Below are 19,976 nucleotides of genomic sequence, written 5' to 3' on the forward strand. Positions count from 1 at the left end.
TTGCAGTACCGATTTTACACTAGATTTGGATAAGTGATTGAACAATTGGAAATGCCACCAGGTATGTAAAGTGCAATTCTGTCACACAAACGTGCATGCAAGCTACAAGTCTTTAACAAATGCAAACTTTATTGAAAGCAGAATAAAATTAGCCATAAATACTTTAAAGGGTAAGTGCATCATCTTGGTCAGCGCTTATAACACGAATTGGGAAAAACCAAACAAAGCAAGCAGACTGCTGAATTCTTCCTGGTGGAGTTTACACGACTTCCATTGCAGTCTCCTTCACCTGCGATTCATCCTGATAAACAAAATCAATGAAATTCTGTTAAGGATCAAACTTGACAGATTTAATATTGTGGTACAGGCAACTGCTTCCACTCATGGACAGCCATGTTTTGCACTTGCTGTGGGCTCCCTATTGCACATGCCTTTCAATGTATGCAGGGTCAGTGGATGGATTGTTGTGCATATGGTTTTGCAGTTGTGTCAAAGTGTTGCTATTGTACCACCTGTTCACCCAAAGAGTTATTGAAATGCCCAGTATTGAGCTTAAAAACAGATTTGCCAAATAGAATGCGCAGCCAAAAGTGGAGCGCCATTAAATTACCCCCAAGCCCACACATCTATGTACGTCAAAATTCTTACTTCGAGCTGAATATTAGGGCACAAGTTCTCCTCTGCACCATCTATATGATCTTCTGCTACAGTGTGCTTTGGCTTCTTCGTGTCAGAGTTGTTCTCTGCATCCTCTCCTTCCAGTTTCCTCTGTAAGAATAAACTTGAAGTTTCCACAAGTCCAGGTAACATACGCATACAGACCACAAATTTAGTATGGCAACAAGCCGCCTGCTGTAAGGAAATGCACTTACCATAAATTTTATTTTAAAGATTGACCAAGGAGGTAAGTGAAGTGTTAAGGGCATAAGTAGAGCAAAGGCAAAAATGCAGATTAATAAACGAGAAAGCATGTGCAGGTATGTTGTAGAGAGCAAAATTGAGTAATGGTTTCCATTCCGTTTTTTAATGTGGAAACAGGTAAACAGCTTCCATACAAAAGTGAAATGCTCCTTATACAAGGTTGAGATTACCTTTTTCACCAATTGGGAAATATCCTCCGCATCATCTTTAGTGCTTTTAGTTTCTTCAGTTGAATTTCCACACTGCACAGGCTTAAAAAAAAGCAATTGCACGCAATTAACACCAGCAAGCCGAAAACCCAGGTCTGGATGCAGACCCACTGCCAGTATCGTTTGAAGTGTAAAATACAACTTCTGGCAGGTAGTTGGGCAGGCTTAGGGGTAATTTAAATGGCACTGTGGCCCATCTGAAAATTATATACAGCTCTAGCCAAAAGGTTGGCCATTTAGTGTCAGGGGTTATTCCGAGCAATTGATATGGTCAACTGAAAATTACATATCTTGATAGAGTGCTCTCCTTAAAGACAAGGGAAACTGATAATGGAATGTTTAAATTCGTGAATAGGACACCATCCAATTGGCATGTCCCATAAGCCTGACAACTACTTGAAAATTATTTTACATTTCCACAAGATCCAAAATGTAGCCGTAACCCTGGTAGACGACATTGGAACCGGTCTAAAAAAACTCCACTAACACCAATGCCTGTGGAATGACCCCTGGTGGTCTGTACAGCTACTACGGGGGGGGGGGGGGGGGGGGGGGGGTTAATGGGAATAATACCATCCTCTACAAATACATTTATAATTAAAAATGGAGAGCGTTTCTAAAGACCGACAACTATTTTATTTTAAAAGTATGCTTAGAGTATTGTTTTTATTTCTTGGTCTGCCGCCAGCGTGCCATGCATACACCACACAAGACGGCTGAATAGAACTCAAATGTAACAGTTTTCAAAACAAAAAACTTACAAATGCAGGCTTTGTATTAGGTTCTGGCAACCACAATTATCCTAGAAGGGGCAGCGTTTTGTCGCCATGTTTGAAAGTGAAGGTCAGCAAAACAGTACCATCCATGTCATCCAGTAAGTTACTTAAGAATACGGTCCTCACCACTGCTATGCAGAGCTAAATTACACCAAGTATACGTTACAATAAATTACGGCGTGCAAATCATTTACGTTATTACATTAGGGTTGCATATGCAACTTGTACAACTAGCAGCACGTGGCCCACTATTTGGAAGTTGAAAAGGACCGTATAAATTCAAACGGTTGGGAACTACTGAAAGACAATGACATTGCATGTACGTACGTAGAGAGGCTTTGGCATCATTCATAACCAAGTCCATTATGCATTACAGATTCACCAAGGCACTAAGCAAAAATAAAAAAATTACTGGCTAGGATTTTGTGGACGAATGTCATAAGATTGACAAGTTAAACATGCCAATCATGTAAATATTAAGCCAAAATAGGAAAGGCTTGACACATTTTAAATATCTGCAGTGTATCCATAGTTTATTCTAAACTAAAAAAGTGAGCTGCAGGGATCCATGGACGAGCACACTACAGACCCAATTTTTTTTACGTGCAACAAGGTAGGCAGATAAAAATGCTACAATGATTGGGAGGTGGAGACCTGGGAGTTAAGTTTTAGCTTGAAATGTTGCAGACAGAAAGCCAGTTCAGATATTTAAATGCATATCAAGTGAAAAAGTAAACCATGACCCGTTTCATACAAATCGCCAGGCTATTTAAAGTTACAAGTGCTCATTTAGTCGGGTATAAGATGGTGTGGCTTCACCTTTTTCTTCACCAAGTGAGAAATGTCCTTCACCTCACATGCAATTGTTTTGGTTTCTTCCATAGAGTCAACCTGCACAGGATAAAAAAACCATTTGTACAAATAAATTATGCACGGGGATTTACAAGTATGGATTTAGAAATTGGTGGTCACAACCAAGCAGGTTTAAGTTCAGCAAAAGGCGGAGGCCAACATTTGACGCAAATTCGAGTGCGTTTATAAGCATTAGTTATTGTTTCTGGGGCACTTCATATCCTGCATACAGAAACCGTGGTTAGGTTTGCTTGAGCCTACAAAATTAAAAATGGGGGAACATTGTACGGCAAAAGATGAATACATGCAAATGAGTAAAGGGTTTTAGTACCAAAAATGGTGCTCATTTCCCAAAAAGTGAAATTCTACAACTGTTAAAACATGGTACACCAAGCTGAATATTACCATGGTTAGCTCACTTAAATACATCCCTGCAAGCAGCAAGTGGCGCGAATGCAAACGGTAAACTATTTAATAAAGTAAAACGCAAGTCATGTTAACTACAGGTTAATTTCCAGCAAGGAAGGCTTTCTAGAGCTCTGTAGGAAGGTAAACCTTTGGGCAAACTGTTGTTATAGACGAGGCAGTGGCCTATTTGCGTTGATGTGATTAACAATCCAGATTGCTACCCAGAATTTTAGTATTACCTTTCTAGAAGCTAGACAAAAGTTGCATATAGTGCCACATGTAAATGTCAAGACCAATTACCATGGATTCCTTAATGACTTTTGAGACTTCTGGTTGGTCCTGCAGCTCTTCACAGTCCAGGATTTTGGACTGTATCTCTGGCAACAGTTCCTTCAAAGCCACAATTTCCTTCTGGTCCTCGGCCAAAGCAAATTCTACCTCTGGAGTCTTCTGTGCAGCCTCCACTTCCTCGAGGCCTTCTGAAAGAAGAGCTGTAGACCATACATGCAACCAAACAAAGGACATGCGATTGTAACCAGAACTCTACCACCAGCTAAAATTTTGGTGCAAAACAGTAAACATTTGTTTAGTAATTAGTGACTAAAAGGCAAAAATAAAATAACAATGGGTACCTACCTAGGCCAAGCGCAGAAATTTAAGTTTTGGCAGGCTAGAGAACGATTACAAAGTGGACTTGTAAACTCTTGAAGTCAGATGTGTAAGCACAAACCCGTCATAGTTTTAGCCAGCTGTCACTCATCAATTTTACTGGAAAACATACCAAGCCTTTTTTTGATGCACTTCAAGGAGCTGGAAAAGTGCTTGACAGCCGCAGAGTAGTTATTTTCCAGCGAGTAGGCAATACCCAGCTGGTAGTGGGTTTCAGCCAGGTGTCGGCTGTCTGGCTTCAGGTACTTCTGCTGAATAGCCAAACATTGCAAGAAGTCTTCAGTGGCCTGCTGGTAGTTGTCTGCAACAAATGGGAAAGGTATTGGTTAAATTAGGTCCAAGAACAATATATGTCATCATGGACAGTTTTGGGGGTTGACAAGTGGTCACAAAAGGGGTATTGTCAAGCTATTGGTTGATTCATTAAACTGAAACTGACGCAGCATGCCAAAACAAATTTCCAAATGTTAGAGTTTTATTAAAGGCAAATTAATATATAGTCAGGTTATTTTATGTACATGAAGCTGCAGGAATATATTTCATATCCCAGAGGTATTCCTGTACAGTATTCTCATTATTCACAAGGCATGAGGGTGAGATTGTGAATAGCATATTTTGCAGTTACTGGCTGACAAGTCTCTTTTCAAATGAATCCCCTTAATACATAAACATTTAATGAAATGGTTATAATATGAAAAATTGTATTCAATCACTTTTTTCAGTAAAGTCACGTAGAAATCATAAAAAAATAAAGTTATATAATAGCATACGACGTTATTGCAACACAAGCAATCATCATCAGGTACAGAAGAGCTAAATTTAAGAGGAAACACAAGGTCTGTATATATCTGCGGTTAAGGAGGGATTTAACAGACACCAGGGGGCACAGACGGAGCACACCAAATCAAACAGTTTAGCAAAATTTGGAAACTATATAAAGCACAGACGGTCGGTTAAAAACACAACTAAATGCATGGTCTGGTAGATTACGCCATTTCAAAGATTGCTAAATTGTAAGGTGTGAAATTTAAGAGTGATAGAACAGACCGCAAAGAGACATGGGAGAGACAGGCACACAGTGAAGAAAGCCGCATCTCTGTGACGACGCCTTAAATAGACAGACGTCGGGCTGGGGCTCGGACAATGGGACAAAAAATTAGCATGAAGAGCACAAAAGACGGTGCGGATAGAGGACAAGAGTTGTCACGCGGGGCTGCACGCAGCGCCCACTTGGAGACACAAGGCACAAACACAGGCAGAGACACAGCGATACAAACACCAAGTGAAGACACAAAGACAGATATACCAGCAGAGAAACAAAGACACCGACTTCATACCTTTCCATAAAGGTATTTAGAACTTGATTAGGTGCTTTCGTGACTGCAAGAAATACTTTGGTTTTTTCGGTAAAGTCACGTAGAAATTATAAAAAATAAAATTTAATAGCATACGCCACAATTCTTGCAGTCACGAAAGCACCTAATCAAGTTCGAACCACCTTTACGGGAAGGTATGAAGTCTGTCTTTGTGTTTCTCTGCTGGTGTATCTGCCTTTGTCTCTTGACTTGGTGTTTGTATTGCTGTGTTGTCTCTGCCTGTGTTTGTGCCTCTTGTCTCCAAGTGGGCGCTGCGTACAGCCTCCGCAGCCCAGGTGACAACTCTTGCCCTCTACCCGCACCGTCCTTTGTGCTCTCATGCTAATTTTGTTCCATTGTCTCTGAGCCCCAGCGTCTGTCTATTTAAGGTGTCGTCAGAGATGCGGCTTTATTTCTTCAGTGTGCCTGTCTATCCCCCTATGTCTCTTTACAGTCTGTGTTACACTCTTAAAGTTCACACTTAACTTACAATTTAGCAATCTTTGAAATAGCGAAATCTACCAGACCATGCGTTGTGTTTTGACCGACCGTCTGTGGTGCTTTATAGAGTTTCCAAATTTTGCTGAACCCCGTTTGATTTGGTGTGCTCCGTGTCCCCTGGTGTCTGTTAATTCCCTCTACTTAAGGCCTAGATATCTGTGGTTATGCGTTTCCTCTTAAATTTAGCTCTTCTGTACATGATGATCGCTTGTTGCAATCGAAACGTCGTATGCTATTATACAATTTATTTTGTTATTATTTCTACGTGACTTACCGAAAAACAGTAATTCCTGCAGTCACGAAAGCACCTAAAGTTTGTATTAAATCACTTAATTCTCCAGCATGGGTACACCATTTATTTTATATGATAAACGGATCAAAGTTGAGTAAAAGCACATAGAAAAGGTCGGTGTAGAGAATGCACATGTATTGTTACGCAAATAAGTTTATAGATGCGTCTAAATGTAGTTGTGTAGACTTCGAGATCCGATTTCAGGATCGAAAGTTGACTAACTGCGTATTAATGTACAGAAGGGGGGGGGGGAGATATGGCTGATGTAGATTCAGAGGAGCTACAATTTCACATTTGGGTGGTCAACCCAGCCAAATGCAGGAGGAGCAGAGTGGACTGCAATGTCTAATTTGTAATTGTGGATCGGCATTGCATCGTGTGTTCTGAATACCAGTCCCACATGGGAGTTTTTTATATTTCCATTTGTGTATCAGGTATCCGCATCTGTCATGGTTTGGGTGGATAGTTGTGGAAGATCAAACTCAGGGATATTCTGGGTTGGGCCTTTTACAAGGTATTTGCAGGTGCTTTGAAGCCTGTTCAGCTCTAAGCTTTAACTGGAACTCATTGTTGAAGGTGAAGCACGTTGGTCCAAAAGAGTTTGTAACACTTCGTGGAATGAGGGATGTTAGGTACTGATGAATTGAAAGGCAACTGTTTGATCGACTTCCCAGAAGGTTGCAGCAGATAGGTGGGATAGGTGTGACAGTAATGCAGCCATGGTGTATGGGTAAACTAGTGATAAACCGCACTGCAGTGTTTAGTTGGACATGAAGGCAAATTATTAGGTCCATCTCATCTGGTACAGTATTTCCACTAAAGAACACAAGGGTCATTGGTGAGATCAGTCACTGGTGCTCTAGTTTGCTTACCAGTTGCTGGACCAAGTGGACCCATGTTTTGGTCTTTGACTACCTTTCTAGGTGGTCATGTACGGTTAGCATATGGTTCAGCTTCACTCAAATAGAAGTTGGGTCGTATCAGTGTTGCCACTGGTTACTTCAGTGTGCTTGGCACTCCTATAAATATTAAATGCAGTGGCCGTTTTATAGAGATTTGCTTAAGCATCCATTTCTGGAAATATTGCTATGGTGTTTAGGTCTTGGTTTAGAGTAGATTAGATGTTTGTTGAAAGTATCTCCATATGTTGCCAGGGCAAGGTCAGCCGCATACAAATCTGTGCGACGCAGTTGGCGGCATGTCGCTTAAGACTTGGAGAGTTGCCATCGAGCACCAAACTTGGTAGCAAGCCACTGGCAAAGCGAGCTGGCCGTTGGCCAGATTAGACACGTAGTCGCTTATTGCACAGCGGTGTACATAGCCAGACGTATTGAGGAAAGGGATGTACGAGCACTTTAATTCAGACTTGTATTCTAGGCTGATAAGTCTAAAGGCTGCACTGGGCTTGAATTTCTGGAATCCTGCCTCAAAAAGGTAGGTTACAAGGCCCAAAACGTGTCGCAGCAGCCAAGATCTAGTCCAGAAAATGTCACTTCAGGATTGATCAAAGAGGGTTCACAGGATGATGTATTCCAGGAGTTATGACCATCAATCTCAGCTTAGCTTTTTTTTGCTAGCCCAGTTTGGGTACTGCACCGACTACTGCCTCCTGCAGGGCTTAGGAATAGTTTAAGGTTTCTGTATAGGTTTGTCAGCCATTCAAGTTCCCTCTGGCCGAAGGAGGAATACCATTTCTGCTTAAAGCCTTGCCTCCAAGCCAGACCGCCCCCCCCCCCTTGCTCGGTTGATGGCGGTTTTGAACAAAGAGGCCAATGTCTGGTGCAATTGGCGATGGCTCGTTTTTGGTCACGTGTGCCTTTTTTGCCACGAGTTTATGGAGGGTTAGTTTGGCAGGATCCTTGCGTTCTGGTATTTTTTTGGGTTAGCAACACCTGGATATAAAGGGTGGCTGGAAAGCATGTGAAGTCCAGGCCTTAATGTACAATCCACCACTGATGGTCTGCTCAAGTCTAAAGACACTAGAGCAGGGCCACGCCAATCTGTGGGTTGCCCAAATGGTTGTAATTTTGCAGGTCCTGGGACTTTTGATCAGCAGGAAGTATTTTCAGAAGCCTCAGGGGATGCTCTGCACAGCAGCAAGAGGCCAAAGCTGACATTCTGGCGTTGAAGGAACGCGATTTTCTGCAGCTAGTGGTTCCCAGTCGGCTGTGGCCAAGTTCTATCTTTGTGAATGGGTTACAGAAATCAGTGATTGACACTGATGGACCCATGTTGGCTTTTGGGAAAGCTTAAGTATTTTTCAGGGATGCATGAAGTGTGCTTCCACTTTTGATCCTTGGAAAGGATCACGAAGTCAGGGGTTGTAATTACATTGCTAGCAAGCAGTGGAATGTTGCTTGCTGCTGGGATTGAAAACAAGGTACAGATCTCTGGTGAAGAGTGTCTGATTTACTGTATTGGTTGCCGAGTCATTAACGTATAGGGCTGGGATTGGCACAATTGGGAATACTGGCTCTACATGCTGGTGATGTGCAGTTCCCTTATGTTGATGTTGGTGGTATAGGTGGCTTCTTTTTCAGTTGTGGAAAGGTGCAGACGTCTGCAAATGGTGTTCACAAATAATGGCAAAGCCATATTTTGGATGGCAATGGCTCATCGTGAGGTTGTATCCACGGATGTGGTAGCAACTGGCATGTTGGGCATACAAGACGTGTTTCGTGAAGTCATGGGTTTTAATTATGTGTTCGCAAGATACTGTACACTTGGCCTGGGGCGCATCGCCATTTACCGAGAAGATCCTTATTCTAGGCCCAATTTGGACTTGAGGGCCATTGGTGTGGCTCTGTAGATGGGGGATCAATGATTGGCCACCACGTTATTAGCATTTGTCAATTTAATTTAGTGGGCTGTGGAAGGTTGTCATATTTTGTTACATCGATGGCTGCATACCTACAAATTGAAACTTAAATGTTATGCTATAGCAAATACAATACCTCCCAAAATACACCCAAACTTTCAAAAATATAAATGTAGGAGATAGTGCATGCACAAGATTGAGATCGTGTGACGCACCTTTTTCCAGACCCAGTTCACCGAGCTTGAGAAGAGCCTCTGCAGCATGGAGCTGTGCTTCACGAGTGCGTTGCCTGAAAAAAAAGCCACATATATTTTATATTGTTATGAAAACGTCTCTGCGAGTAAAACAGGCAACTATTAAAAAAATGGCTGTATGGAAGTCGAATTAGCAAACCCCTAAATGTTGGCCACGAATAGAGTCCAGAAATTGGCTTCAGGTCCCACCTTGTACAGATGACCCTTGCCAGGTCGAGCATCTCCCAGGCAAGCTGCATATGGGAAACTTCCTCTCGCGAATCATCCGCATCATTAGTGCCCTGAAGGAGTTTAAATATTAAGAGTTATTCTAAAATTCGAGTGAAGTTTTGGCTACAATTACATCATTGAATAATTTAAGGTGAACGTTCCTGGAGAATGCCAGTTGCACATTTTCTAATTACAAAATGGGGTTTGCCAGGCATGCACTTCTCCAGGAGCAAAAACTCACCACAAAGATCACTTAAAATTCACCATCATGTCCCTGTACAACTGCAAACTCCATGCACGGTTGACATTTTAAGCACAAGCCCAATGATTAGAAAGCTTGCTGCCATAATCCAAGGCAAATACTATAATGAAAAGGCATAACCACACCAAGCCAAAAAGATATTCCAGCAAGCCATTTTTGGGCTTGAGGGGGCAAGTACTTGTAAATGCACATGATTGGGTGCAAATAGCAGCTGCCTTTTACATCCCCCTGCACCACATTTACCGAGGTTAGACAAATGCGCAAATGTAATTTGTCAAAAGGTGCATGGCCAAGAATCAAATTATAGCTTCCAAAGTTCAGTGGCACTGTTTAAGCTGGCTTCTTTGAAAAAGGCAAGTCATCTTCTTCTCATGCATGGATATTTTCCCCAGACCATTGTTTCCTTCTATTACAAAAACAGGCCAATATTTGCAATGCAGGAGGCCATCGGATAAATGGTGCAGCAAGCAGTTGCCAATCTCCCCAGTTACCTTTGCAACATCTTCAGCCATCTTAACGTCAGCCTTGTCACCTTCCAAATCCCCTTTTGGACTGTTGGGTCTATCCATGCAGGAATGTGCCGTCGGCTTCGAGTCTTCGGAGAAGAGATTTAAAAAGCAGGGAGAAAATGTAAAGGGCATAAAATATTAACTGAAAAGCAATGTTTACCAATTCATTATTTTTTAAACGTGGGCTTTCGCGACCAATGTTATCCATAGCTTGGGTTCGATTGCGCAAGTGTTCCGAAACCCATATCCGACAACAGAACATGCCAATTTGTTACTAGTACAGCACACGTATGTGTTGGAGAGCCAAACCACAACATTTACAATCCAAGTACGTTTTGCCAGGAATAACTAGCATCATCAGGTGGCAGCCAGGTGGAGAAGTCTGTTTTGTTCCTTAACCAGGCATAGACACTTGTGTGCTGGAGTGAAGTGGGTGGGGGGAGAGATTAATGGTGGTATCCATTGCCGTTTGGGTTATATGGTAGTTAATGTAAGTTATACATGCAGTCCATTATTCTTGTATTTCCTGTCAAGTGGACTAAAATAGCCATACTAACAGTCATCTCAATTGAAGTATGGGGACCTGTATTTGAAACAATGTATTATGCATGGTTAAAAATAATTAGATCTGTTCATAGCTAGACTTAGTCCTGCTTGGAAGCAAATCAAATAGTAAATATGGATTTAAAGCTTTCGTGACTGCAGGAATTCATACTATTGGGTCTTTCAGTAAAGTCACATTGATAGACGTTTTGATTGCAACGCAGGCAAATTGCCTTCAGGTGAGAGCGAAAGTTACTGAAATCATAATTTCATACACCCAGCCATTAAATTCACCATGGAAGTGGAAAAGGCAAGTTATCATTCTTGGATAGTATAAATCAAAAAGAGACCAAATGGCTCATTGGGACACTCCATCTACAAAAAAAGCCACCTGCACAGATGCCTATCTAAAGCCTGACTCCCACCACCATCTAGCCCAGAAGAATTCCCACATCAAAATACTACACATAGGGCCTGTTGCGTCTCTGACTAGCACCACCTAAGCCAGTGAACTGGAGCACATACACCAAGCCCCCAAGATGAATGGATATTTAGACCACAATCTGCAAAGCTGGTCATCCCAACCTTCAGGAGGACCCAATCAAAACTACCACCTTGCCGTACATGGCAGGGGTTAACAAAATATTTACAAAAGCATGAACAAGATCCAGGTTGGAGTCGCAGTACATAAAATTCGTGATCTGATCGTCTTGGAAGGATGTGATCTCTGACAATGCAATATCCCGGTGTCTACAAACCAAGCTGTGCCTGCAGCAGTAGTTACATTGGGGAAAGTGACACGTCTCAGACCATGTTCGTGAACATTAGGCAGATCTGAAAACATGGTAGGACTAATACCTCAGCCGTGGATGATTTTTAACGCTGTGGGTTTGCATTATTTATTTTTCGAAAACGTATTCTGCAAACCCACTGGCTATCAACGAAGATGCATTCATGAAGCCACAGATATAAAAACACAATTTCAACCGAGAAGATGGGTACAAACTGAGCAATTACTGGAAGGACGTGATTAACCAGGTAAAGTCTTAACCAGTTGTGATGTTTCCATCCTTACTGCTGATGTTAGACGACCAAGTTGCATCACTAGGTTGGATTTCCTACTTGACCTGCCAATCTCACTACAATGGCCACTTCCACAGCCTCAGGGAGACGATCGCTAGCCCCACCCTCTTACCAAGGGCTCTCATCTCAGGTCTATGCAAGACCGTTTTAGTAGTGTGCACGTGAAGACGATTGCCTGTGTTGAAATAGAAAAATAGATTGACGTTTCAATCTACGTGACTTACCAAGACCCAAAGAGTACAAAAGCAAATTGTTTAAATGCATGCCTATACAGGTTATACTTCAATTAGGGATTACCATTGGTATGGCTATTTTACACAAACAGGAAGTGTAATGGGTATGTATAATGTACACAGATTACTATATAACCAAAACAGCAATAGAAACCCATTGTCATGCATATGCATTACTTAATCCTTCCCCACTTCGTGCAAAAAGATCAGTCATGTCACCACATCTACACCCATCTAAAGGAACGCAACAAATGGACTTCAAAACCTGGCTGTCGCCTGAAGCTAGTTGCAATTACTTGTGAAACTCAGATTGTAAATAGTGGCTTGGCTAGCCACACTGGTGTGCTGTACTAGTAACGAATTGGCATGTTCTGTTTACATGACAAACCTTATTTACATAATATAGCCCAAAGTGTTACGAAATTATTCTGCACATTTCTCACCAACTTTCACCAAGGCCTCCCGAGGTGCATCATGCTTTCCGTTTGAGACACCATGGCCTTCATTCTTATTAACGTCGTCATTCGCTAGCCCACTTGTTTCCTTGAGGTCATTTGAATTAGTTTCATGCTCCATGCTATCTGGACACAAGTCACTGCTCCTCTTTAGAACAGCAGGCTCCTCAAGTTTGTCCTCAGGAGCTGCAGGATTCTCAAGGCTGCCACTGGAACATGGTTTTTCTTCAGAGTTGCTGCCGCCTGTACAGGTTGGTTTGTGCATTTCATTGGCTATGGATTCCTCAGGGGCTGCAGGCTTTTCAAGGCTGCCACTTGAACATGACGGTTTCTCTTCAGAGCTGTTGCCATCTGTACAGGTTGGTTTGTGCATTTCATTGGCTATGGATTCCTCAGGGGCTGCAGGCTTTTCAAGGCTGCCACTTGAACATGATGGTTTCTCTTCAGAGCTGTTGCCATCTGTACAGGTTGGTTTGTTCACTTCATTGGCTACTACAGATTCCTCAGGGGCTGCAGGCTTTTCAAGGCTGCTACTTGAACATGACGGTTTCTCTTCAGAGCTGTTGCCATCTGTACAGGTTGGTTTGTTCACTTCATTGGCTACTACAGATTCCTCAGGGGCTGCAGGCTTTTCAAGGCTGCCACTTGAACATGACGGTTTCTCTTCAGAGAAGCTGCCATTTGTAGAAGTTGATTTCTCCACTGCATTGGTTACTACAGATTCTGCCATCTCCACCTCAACGTTCTGGTCACCCTCTACAGCTTCGTCTCCTGCTGCAGAATTGTCCTCCGATTCTGTGGCAGGGATGAAACAGGTTTAATGGCAAGTCGAAATTTCTAAATTATATTATTGTTAATGGTCACTCGTTTCAAAAACAGAATTTCAAGTACAGCAATCCAAGCGCCACAAAGGATACGTAAAAACGCTAAGCTCGCACAAAACCCCACAATATTGTACACAAGGAGATGAACCAAACAGCGTCCAATTTGTTAGATCTAAAATTCTGTTTATAAACTAAAGCCACAAGGAAATTCAGACGAGTACTGCATACCTTTGTAAAAGCTTGTGTACCCACATACCTTTTTGTTCCTGAACCTGCATGCCTGCTTCCGTTTCTCCATCTCCAAAGCCAACATCCTCCCCTGCTTCACTGCTCGGCTTCCCCTCCGACATGGCATCATAAACCTGTTCACGAAGCCGCTCCATCTCCTCCTCTGTCTGAACGTCATCTGCCAATGACATTGCAATAAAAATGGATATCAAGTACGATACAAATTATATTACATGATAAACAATCTTGCTTGGCCAGCCTTGTCCGTTTACTTTCAAACTATTTAGTACAGCAGAAAAGCTTGAGCAGTAGTCTAAGTTTAAAGCAAGTAGTTCGAAGCATGAAGATTTTTATAAGGTGGTAATTGCATTTGAACAGCCCACTATTTGAAACTTTAGCACTCTAGATAAGGCATTGAACAAAAAACACTTTAGCAAATGTTGGCATTTATCCTGAAAGAAATCCGATGGGCAATTAAGCTCTTTACAGAAGTCCAGGAGGGGCAGGTCAGAGAGTCACAATATAAAAACCAGAGTGCAAAGTATTGGAATATTAAGTAAAAGTTTCCAAAGTACATTGCACAAGTAATATTATTTGCGATTTTTCAATCTAAAATAAAAGCTTCTGTAAGACAGCATAATAATAAGTGCCTTTAGGCAAAGTTTGATAAGATTGGGCCCTTGTGTTCCTACCTGCCACAATGTCCGTATCACCAATACACTCGTCATTGCTGTCTCCAATCTCTTCCAAAGGCATTCCCTCCAAGGCTTTTCCTACAATTCCATTCTCTATCCTGTACACACACAATGTAGCAAGGTGGCTTGAGTCATGTTGTATATTCAGTACTGAAATTAATGGCAACACGGCACAATAGGCTATGAAGATGGTGTGACTTGTGTTTCATTACTAGGCCCGTTTAGCAGCAGCCAGCAATATACAAACCAGCCTTTGGTCCACTGCTACAAAGCTAAACGTGATAGGGTCTAATAACCATCACACCATGGGATGACAAGCTAATTTTAGGCAAACGCCTAACCATCTTAAAACGCGTATCGTGATGAGTACCAATACACTTCAGCAATAAGTCAATTTCTAGCACAATATACAGAAGGCAATCTAGAATTTTCAACATTTGGAAGGTACAGCGTTTTGGTATTTCAAGTAACATGACAATTAAAACAGTGGTTTACCGATTGCCCAAGATTACTTTTGGCAACAAGAAAAAAATCCAGTTTAATATAAAGCAACCACTTCCAAAAATTTTTACTAAATGCTTAATACGTTTAAATGGAAAATCTAGTCCAGAACCCAGGGTTGGGCTAGCATTAGTGTATGGCAACAGGTGTGGTCACAGCTTGGACAGCAGTGTATGGTCAATCAAGCCATAATGGATTGATACAAATAAGTAATTCCAAAAAATGTTTCAAAAGCGAAACGAGCCATTTGTAAGCATTTCATCTTGTCAAACAAAATATACCATGCAGCTTGAATAAAACAGATTAATCATGGAGCAGTGTAGTCCCACCTGGCAAGTTCAAGTAATGCTTTCCCATACACCATGTATGCTTCCCCGCACTGATTTGCAGTCTCCCCAAACTCTTTGGCACTGTGACAAAAGCATCATAGCAGATACAACCAAACAGGATGGGTAGACAAATCAGACGCACAGGACTGCAGACTATTTTGCATTTTATTTAAAACTTGTAAATTAAATTGTTTCTAAAAACATGTTAACTGGGCAATTAGGAGACAGTGCAAGTCATAACTTCAATATTTGTAGATGAAACATGGACCAAATATCCCAAACACCACCATTTAAATAAAACTACCATATTGTAAGAAACTATGCATTTAAAGCGAGCATAAAATGCTACCCATGGCTTAACCACTACTAAAAAAGGGTTCCAAGTAAATCTAGCATCTTGTTACAAAGCCAATGTCAGCTGCCACTTAATATACCAGGGCGCATTGGATTTTATTTGAAATCGCCCAAATAATCCTAAGATCTGGAATTTCATTTGCAAGCATCCTGGGTTTATAGATGGTAACCTCCAAAAGAGGAAGACCACTACAGCAGATACAACAGCTCTGGAAAAGACAAAAAAATGGCATTACTTGAGATTGCAACGATGCACAAGTGGGCCAACGCAAGGCACGGTTGTGATAATGCGACTACTCACAGCAGCGCACAGCTGTCTTGGAGAGCATCCACAGCTGACGGGATGTTGCCGTCGGCAAGATTCTGCTTGCCTTCTTCCAGCAATTGAATGGCAGTTGCCACCTTGACGATTTCGGGGCTACAAGGGCAGTTGAGGATCACATTAACAGCAAAATAAAGGCGAATTCAAGTGGGGACGCATTTCATTCGTAATATTTTCCACACGCTTTATTTCGGGGGAGGTATCACATTTCCTTCAATGCCCCCCCCCCACTATTCTAACGGTAAGGGACCACCCATTTAGTACGTACGAAAAATGTCCAAAAAGACCCCCCCCCCTACGAAACCTATAGAACGGCCGATATTTAACGTGTTTAAGCATACAGATAGTCCACCGTCGGACTAGCCAACTCATTTGAAGGCCAATGTAGACAAATTATCGAGGCTTCACCCCCCCCCCCCCCCCCGTTTCCTATGCGTACGTACATTTATAAGCTTTTTGGGTTATTAATCGCGGTGTCGCAACCCTCCACCCGACACGGCCAATCCATAAGTCACGTGAACAAAAAGTCAAATAATGTATTACTTCAGCCCACCGGTGTTGAGTGAACCCACAAGATTTACAATTTCAGTATGACGTAATTACATCCAGCATCTTCGGGCGACTTGCCAGAACAGAACACTGACAAATCGCCAGAACATGCTGCATGTACAGATAGTTCGACTTACGATGGTGATATGACAAAATTGTGAAAAAGTTTTAATTTCGCGCGGCAGGCAAACGCAGCAGCGTACGAGGTTTTTATAGCAGACAGGTTTCCTGAAAACTATGAAATTGCAGTTCACAGGTAGGCTAAGACTTTAAACTTGTTTTTTTACTTTACATTTTACTATGGAACAGTATTGTAATTAATACAGTACGGTACTGTAAATTGCTTTGTTGTGCTAAATTATCACCATTCTTTAGGACTCCTGGGTAGGCTAGGCCATCTTCGACTTACGATATTTGGACTTACGATGGGGTCGTCGTAACGCATCTCCATCGTAAGTAGAGGACTACCTGTAATTTCTAGCGAAACGTCCGTATTACTCAAATTGTAAATGTTGTGGATTCTCACCGGTGGGCTGAAATAGTAAACCGACTTTTTTACCGATTGGCTGTGTTGGGTGGTGGAGGGTTGCGACACATTTAATAACGCGATCTAACCCAAAAACTTTTACGAATCGTATTGGTAGCGAAATCTTGTATTAAAACGTACGTACATTCAGTAGACCCCCCCCCCCCCATACGCATTTGGGTTAACCCCCCCCGCTCCATGCGTACGCACTAAATGGATGGCCCCTAATGAACGTATGCGTTCTAGTATCCTTACGTTACAACATGGCTGGGTGGCTCGCCAATTACCAACATTGAAGAGCCGAAGCTAAGCAACAGAAGCAGATTGATGCAAGGGGTAACATTTAGAAACCATTTGTTATTTTGGTTAAAGTTCAGTTGCCTGCTCACATCCCTCATTTCCACGTACCGATTTGTCATCCTCTTGGTTTGCTTTTACCGATGGTGTAATGTGCAGCGTTAATGCAACACCCTTAATCTCATACCATATATCCAACGGCATGCAGTATGAGGATGTATAGGTCATATGTCAACATACGGCAATGGCTCAACCTCGGCCGGTCAGCCACGAGTGGGAGCCAAGTCAAATACAGGCCCATTAGGCGGAATTGTCACAACTTACAAGACATTCGGGATGGTGACGGCCACATAAGTCACTGCAGAATAAGCTTTGCTTAGAACCCTATTACAGTACTTTATGTATGAACTCCTTTGGCGAAGTATGTCGCCAACAGTGCTAATCGGAGGTGCGGGGGGATAAACTAAACAAAGCAGTTGTAAAGGAACGTGTACAATCAATGCTTGGCATCTAAAAAGGCTATTGCAGCACCTGCAACTCACCGCACAAATGCGATCTTTAAAAGCTGCTTACATCTTTGAAAAATGCCACCCAAACACTCGGACTGCGAAATAATCGTGCAAGCAAATTCAAGAGCACCGAATTTGGAGTGCATTAACGAATCCGGTTGTACATTCGGAGCCGTGCCATCAATGCAGAGCGCACGTGTACCGCCTGTAGTTATTTCAGGTGTTGCTAATACAGGAAACTACATGAATTTTATGCAGTGCGTTTTGGCAATCGTTACGCAGCAATTTTCTCCAAAAACAAAGACCACGGCATTTCACTTGGAGTTACACACGCGGGCTACTCAATCTGGGTCAGATAAGCCATCGGTAGAGCGGGCAGGAAAACGACGAGTTAACGCGTTTCACAAAACCATGGGGGGGGGTTAACGGTCAATATATTACCGTAACCAATTTAGAAAGTTCACCTTTAATTACACCTCCAACCATTTAAAAACTTCGATGTACCGTATTACAGATTGAAAAAAAGTGGGAATTGAAATTAAACTGCGCCTCACTCGCGCAAAAAAACCATTTAGGACTTGTTTGGCCTGTGAGTGTTAAAACCCAAATTACACCCATTAATTTTATAAGAATAATTTGTCACGGTATACCGCCGACTATTTATCGGTACACGTTTAAAAACGCAGGCAAACGCGTGCCCAAAAAGCTTAAGCGTATGCCCAGGTGTAAAAACTAGGTTGAGTCAATTGTGACTGCTGTAAAAAAAAAGTCTACGGTACCGCATTTGTTAAAGAAAACCCTCGTCATTACAAGTCACGTCGCGTGATCCAGAACGCCAAGCCCGATATTAAAATGCATTTGAGTGATATCTAAACACAAGCTGCATGGCAAAGTATGGTCTAAACATCGTGACCTAACACCGCGTGAGGAAGCCTTCATGTAGCAGTGGACAAACGCGTACACCGTTTAAAACACGGAGGCTTTCGCGACACAATCTCGTTAAATCCGCTGCCACCCCACAGCCAACTAATAAGGTTTGTCAGGTAAACAGAACATGTCAAGTCGTTAGGAGTACAACACACCGGTGTGTTAGAGCAAATCCACAACACTACTCCAGTAGTGAACATTTATACATTTAATTCAAGGTCTCAAGAACGGCCACTCGGCCGGGATTCTGGCCTTCTGTTAGTTGAAAGACACGCTCGCAATTATGCCTTAAACGAGAGTTTGCAGCTTCTGTGGATTTTTTCCGGGCCCTCTGGTTTTTAACTTGCACATTTAGGCAGAGCTGCAGTTAAACAAACAACCTGCACACACCTCCATAGCTTCGCCATTGTGGAGACCCACAGGGGTCCTCGCACAAAAAACACGTCAGGGGGCTACAGCTGCCCCCCCTTAAGGAGCTGTAGGCCCCTGACGCACTTACACAGCATGGGCACTCTGCGATCAAAGCCCTGGGGTTGGCAATACACGAAAAAAATCAAGCTCACCAATCTTCTTCTTCTTCCGCCTCCTCCTCTTCTTCTTCTTCGGCAGGAAGGGGAATTTTGCTTGGAGTCACGCTATGCTCAACAACCGCACTGGCCATTCTTACGCTGTGCTCACCACCACGGGGATCTCGGAAAGGGATAAAAACCTAAACAACCAGCTTCGCCTCCTACTGCCTCCGGGACACACACACAAAAAATGCGGACCCACAAGTCTCACTGATATTCTCTTCGGCTGCCCCTACTATTTATACCTGCGTGCGCCCGACCACCTGCAAGGCGCACCAAGCCGCGTGCCAATTTGGGTCGTTGGGATCATCAACGCTCAGCGACGCCCATCCCATTGTTTGCAACGCAGCAAATCCACTTCGGGCCACCGTTGAAACCGTGGGCTTCGTCACGAGCAGCTGTGCACGTGCCTTGGCGTTAAGCCGTGTACAGATGACTACATTTTGTATCGGTGTCTGTTTCAAGTCGCCGTGAATCGTCGACGGCGTCGGCCGTGATACGCACGCGCTCGTAATTATCGTTAAGTGGCGTTTAAGCGTGCAATGCAATCTGTTGGAATTTAGAGCTCTGATGTGCTGTATACAGTCGTGTGTTGTACGAGTTAAACCACACTGGCGATCGGAATGTTTTCCTAATTAAATATCAAAAGTCTTACACTGATGTTACGTAACATCAGCGTAAGACTAAAAGAACATCAGAGAAATATTAAATTATCTCAAACACAACTGTCGGCAGTGGCAGAACATGCTTGTCAACAAGGACACTCAATAATTGATTTTGACAATGTTGCAGTGGTGTGTAAAACTAATTATTACTGGCAAAGACTAATTAGAGAATCCATTGAAATTGAGAGGAACAAGAATAACTTTAATCGCTCTGACAGCTACAGGCTTAGTGCGGCCTGGAAGCATATTATTAAATAATACACATTACATTTTGATTTAAAGAATTACTAATCTACAACTCATTACTAATCATAACCAATGACTGATTACT

At 42.5% G+C, this 19,976-nt stretch overlaps 1 protein-coding gene across 2 annotated transcripts; it reads right to left on the reverse strand.

Moving 5' to 3' along the window:
- Nucleotides 1-109: 109 nt before the first annotated feature.
- On the reverse strand, nucleotides 110-19,205 carry LOC116948959 (nuclear autoantigenic sperm protein). Of its 2 annotated transcripts, none has more exons than XR_004403882.2 (15): nucleotides 18,975-19,205; nucleotides 15,583-15,699; nucleotides 14,928-15,008; nucleotides 14,095-14,195; nucleotides 13,431-13,580; nucleotides 12,339-13,145; nucleotides 10,019-10,122; nucleotides 9,245-9,336; nucleotides 9,017-9,090; nucleotides 3,948-4,136; nucleotides 3,467-3,657; nucleotides 2,726-2,797; nucleotides 1,092-1,172; nucleotides 649-781; nucleotides 110-301 (listed from the first exon to the last, which is right to left on the reverse strand). XR_004403882.2 is itself a non-coding variant. In XM_032966285.2 (15 exons), the coding sequence occupies exons 1-15, from the start codon at nucleotides 19,070-19,072 to the stop codon at nucleotides 260-262; spliced, it is 2,319 nt and encodes a 772-aa protein (XP_032822176.2). In that variant the 5' UTR covers nucleotides 19,073-19,204; the 3' UTR covers nucleotides 110-259. The 2 variants fall into 2 exon arrangements, 1 of the variants encoding a protein (XP_032822176.2); XM_032966285.2 differs by having other exon boundaries at nucleotides 649-768; nucleotides 18,975-19,204.
- Nucleotides 19,206-19,976: the final 771 nt, after the last annotated feature.

Source organism: Petromyzon marinus, chromosome 35, assembly GCF_048934315.1.
Source record: "Petromyzon marinus isolate PM22_M1 ecotype Great Lakes invasive population chromosome 35, UKy_Petmar_22M1.pri1.0, whole genome shotgun sequence".
Classification (NCBI taxonomy): domain Eukaryota; kingdom Metazoa; phylum Chordata; class Hyperoartia; order Petromyzontiformes; family Petromyzontidae; genus Petromyzon; species Petromyzon marinus.

Bases quoted from the DNA above. Each gene is read 5' to 3' on its own strand.
- LOC116948959 (XM_032966285.2), bottom strand. From the start codon at position 19,072: ATGGCCAGTGCGGTTGTTGAGCATAGCGTGACTCCAAGCAAAATTCCC. The intron at 15,700-18,974 runs GTGAGCTTGATT...CTGCCCTTGTAG, and splicing joins GCGGAAGAAGAAGAAGATTG to CCCCGAAATCGTCAAGGTGG. The intron at 13,581-14,094 runs GTAGGAACACAA...TGTCATTGGCAG, and splicing joins TGATACGGACATTGTGGCAG to ATGACGTTCAGACAGAGGAG.